Genomic DNA, 4,132 nt, shown 5'->3' on the forward strand with positions numbered 1-4,132 from the left:
AGATTATTAACAGATTTGGTATACCCACTTGGAGACTGAAGAAGCCTACAGAACTCTCGTCCTACCCCGCTTCCCGCACACTCAGCCCCGATAACCTTTTTAATTAATATATTTAATTATTATTTTAATTAATATCTTAATTAACAATGCAAAGTTTGCAAAATGGTAGAGGACCAATTTAATTGGTGGACTTTTATATGAACTGTATGAGCATCGTGTCATTAATTTTTAGACACTTTATACATGCAGAATATCTGTTTAAAATTCTCTTCAGATAAGATAAATTTATCTCATTTTGATGTCGTTTCATCGAGTCTCTAGATATTTCGCGAAATATTCTCGAACGTTCGAGAAGATTTTAGCCAGCATAGCAACGCGCGGCAACCGGAGTTTTTCTATATATCCGGCGTTAGTCATATTGTCAACACCGCTTAATTCCGCGTGTTACTGTCCTTCGCAACCAATTGTATTAATAACACGCGAGGTTCAAGTGCTGACTGGCGTTTTCCTCTGGCCGATCTGGCAGAGACTGACAAGTGCGCGAACTAGCCGGGTCGAGATCGATTACAACGGCGTACGCGACTGTTACATTCGACGAGTGTTAGGGCAAGTGAGATGCTCATCGTCTATGCATCTCGAGCGATAAATACAAGAAAAAAAAAGATAAAGCTTCAGTTCGTTACATCTAATCTTCATTTCGTTAAATTTAATCACGGTCACAAAATACTACAGTAATTTTTATTTTAAAATACTTTCCATGTTTAACAGTCACGATGCATGAGATATCGTAGTATATCACGTCAAGTGAGAAGCACAACATAATTATCGCATCAATTACGTCATACTTTAATGCAATACTCGGAACTAATTAAACTTTCGACGCAATTCTCTAACAATAGCCTTACTTAGTATTTTAATTTTAATTTTAATTTTATATTTAATTTATTAGCTTATGTGTTACAACAGTAGTGCTTTCCAATGTACACATAATAAGTGCGCAACAATGTTCAACGATAACGATATTCTTGTTCAAAGTGATAGAATAAAGTGACACAGCTCTCTTTACGACTTATCTTGGCAAGCAATGCAATTGACCTGCGCGGTACTCAATCTCAGGAGTGTAAGTTTCTTCATTTTTGTGGGGAAATTACCCAACACTGAAAGAATTTAATCGAAACTAATTTTTTATGTGTAGATTTTGAATTAATTATTATGTAACCGACTTATTACGTATTAGATTTATAAAATTATAATTACAACATGACAATAGAGTTTACCCATGAGGTACTATGGACAATACGCTTTTTTTAAGTCTTAAATATAAAACTTCAAATTTTAACTCTAGTTTTCTAAGTCTCAAACCTATATTTTAACTCAAGTTTTCTAAGTCTCAAATCTGATGCATTGGTCATATAATAATTAATTTAAATACACAAGAAATTCATTTCGATCAGGTTCCTTTGGTGTTTGAAAAGCTTCCCCATCAAAATTATAAGATTCACACTCCTGAGATTGCATCAGTTATTTGCTTTACCCTGCTCGGATAACAGGAGCAAAAAAGATAACTCGACATCGACTTTAGAGTCATCTCACAAGTTGAAGTGATTGTAAGCACTCTTTTAATATACTACGTTGTATTAAACAACTTTGCGAATTTGTGAACTTTGTTCGCAAAAAGCAGCTTATATATACGCAAACTAATTGGATAGATTATTCAGTGAAGTGAATTCGTGAAGCTACAGACAAATTTTCATAAGTTCTTCAATTCGAAATGTTTCGATATAATGCAATGTGTACCAGCAAAGTGGGTCTTAAAGGTAAAACTGTAATTGTAACTGGAGCAAATACTGGCATCGGCAAGGAGGCGGCCCGAGATTTTTACGCAAGAGGTAATACTATACCTAACGTGTCAAAAGAATACAACGATTAAAGTTATCGACTGATGTTACGGTTTTTCACCCAAAGTAAATGGCTTTGTGAGAAATTCATACGTAGAATTAAGTCTCTCGTCTTTGTTCTTTCTCCTCGTAGATTGTTTTTTTTAATCTTTTACATCCCAGCAAACAAGATGATATCAAATGACGTCTTAATGACGTATTATTAATGTCTCTAATGTCACTAATACATCATTAAAACCTCATTTAACGTTATTTTGTTTACTAAGATCTGGTTGTTTTATTTTATAAATTTAATGTTATTTTCTAACTCATTAAAATCGATGGCTAGACCAATAAGGTTAGCAAAAAAATAATCCGAATCGAAATTTTGATACTACTTTGACGCTCTTAAGGATAGTTAAGGATAGTTGCGCCTACTTAGACGGTTTATAGCCTAGGTTGACGATTTGATATTCATTAATTTCTCTTTTGAACCTTTAACTCTACCTTGTCAAAATTTTGATGCTACTTTGACGCTCTTAAAAATATATGAGCCTACTTAGATAATCTATAACCTAGGTGAAACCTATTTTGACGATATTGACGCTCATTTCCGAGTCGAAATTTTGACTCTATGTTGAACCTTAAATTCTACACCGCAGTAGAAGTTAAGATAGTGAAGTAGGTTTAATTCTAATGATATAATTTATTCCTACTTTGATCCTGATGATGTCTGAAATATATGCAACAAATAAAATGCATGTTTTGTATGCTATTTGACGTTTTTGTTTTATTTATTAAATTTTTTAAATATTTCTATAAAATACATATATTCTATGTAGGAGCTAAAATTTCAATAAAGATTCGCAACTGAACCTACTTTGCTTCTTAAGATCCTATTATTATACAATCTACTTTGACGCTAAAGAAAACGAAAGCGGAAATTTCAGACATCATTAGGATCAAAGTAGGAGTAAATTATATCATTAGAATTAAACCTACTTTACTATACATTGCAAAAATCAACACACATAGGTTTTGATGAGTTAATAAAAGGATATTAGTTGAAGTTACACTCGCGTGTGTGTATACGTAACAAAAATGGATATAAAATATATCTAACTAAAATTTCTATTTAGGTGCTAGAGTAATTTTGGCCTGTAGAAACCTGGACAAGGCCAAAGAAGCAGTTGAGGACATAAAAAACAATCCACCCAAAAAGTAAATTTATCAAATCATATCGGCATATAACCGTGAAAGTTTATCTATTGCTTTGTCTTTCCGATCTTTTCTTCTTGCAAAAATTATATTCTTATTTCGACTAAATGTTTGTCAACTAAGATACAACGACGATATTAAGATCACGACAATTTTTTAGTATGAAGACGGACGTGTATCTAAATTTGGTGGGCGAGCTCGCGGTTTACCACTTGGATCTTTGTGACTTGGAAAACGTGAGAGCCTGTGCAAAAGACTTAATAGAGAAGGAGGCTGCCATTCATATACTCGTCAATAATGCCGGAGTGGTTGGTCCTTACAAGAAAACGAAAGATGGATTCGAGGTGACGATACAGACAAATCATCTTGCTCCTTTTTTATTGACACTCTTGCTGCTGCCAAAAATACGATCCAGCTCACCCAACTGCAGAATAGTCAACGTTTCATCACTTGCACATCACTGTGTGTAAAAAGCGATACTGATACTACTTTAAGAGAGAATTTAAATTCAGCTAACGTTTTTACTTATAATATTCAAAGCGTGTTGAAAAATTGCAGACGGTGACATCTATTTCGATGACATCTGCCTGGAGAATTCTTACGGACCATTAAAAGCTTATATGCAAAGCAAATTGGCGAACGTCTTATTTACGAAGGAACTCGCGCGTCGATTAAAAGGCAAGTATGAAATCAGAAATATATCGAAAAAACACGAATAATTATTACCGTTAATCAAGTAGCCTAAATTGTCTAGGTATAGCTTCCGGAATGGAGTCGTGTCTTGAATCAGCGATATGCCGACGTTTCGCAAATGTTGCAGTTTGCATCATCAGGGCTGAGAACTCTGATACTGAGCTCCCTTGGGTAAAGGTAGTCCTTATATGCCTCCTCCCCCCCTTTGTGTAGATGGTGTTTAGGGAGTAGGGGAGTAGGGGACGAGGCTTGAATCCAGCCAATCAGCGTATTTTAATTGATCAGCTGGTCAATTAAAAAACCGGGAGGGCAGTATGCCAAATAGAGTTTACTTGCATACCTTT

At 34.6% G+C, this 4,132-nt stretch overlaps 2 protein-coding genes across 14 annotated transcripts in view; both read left to right on the forward strand.

Annotated features, from left to right (window-relative positions):
• Positions 1 to 205: 205 nt before the first annotated feature.
• LOC116841660 lies at positions 206 to 1,120 on the forward strand. Its single transcript, XM_032809887.1, has 2 exons — positions 206 to 610; positions 967 to 1,120. Exons 1-2 carry the CDS (start codon positions 299 to 301, stop codon positions 967 to 969), a joined length of 315 nt encoding a protein of 104 aa, XP_032665778.1. The 5' UTR covers positions 206 to 298; the 3' UTR covers positions 970 to 1,120.
• The window catches only part of LOC116841617 (retinol dehydrogenase 11-like), an 8,139-nt gene continuing 4,546 nt past the window's right edge, over positions 540 to 4,132 (forward strand). Inside the window, exons 1-6 of one of the 13 annotated variants that reach the window (XM_032809774.1) lie at positions 546 to 1,120; positions 1,455 to 1,607; positions 1,710 to 1,889; positions 3,017 to 3,098; positions 3,256 to 3,557; positions 3,654 to 3,773. In XM_032809774.1, the coding sequence (XP_032665665.1) occupies positions 1,772 to 1,889; positions 3,017 to 3,098; positions 3,256 to 3,557; positions 3,654 to 3,773 (622 nt within the window). In that variant the 5' untranslated portion in view covers positions 546 to 1,120; positions 1,455 to 1,607; positions 1,710 to 1,771. Of the gene's footprint in view, positions 1,121 to 1,454; positions 1,890 to 3,016; positions 3,099 to 3,255; positions 3,558 to 3,653; positions 3,774 to 4,132 lie in introns of all 13 variants that reach the window. The other 12 variants (XM_032809793.1, XM_032809821.1, XM_032809842.1 and 9 more) reach the window with 12 other exon arrangements.

Source organism: Odontomachus brunneus, unplaced genomic scaffold, assembly GCF_010583005.1.
Source record: "Odontomachus brunneus isolate Ranch 3 - 2012 unplaced genomic scaffold, Obru_v1 Obru_scaffold_002, whole genome shotgun sequence".
NCBI lineage: Eukaryota > Metazoa > Arthropoda > Insecta > Hymenoptera > Formicidae > Odontomachus > Odontomachus brunneus.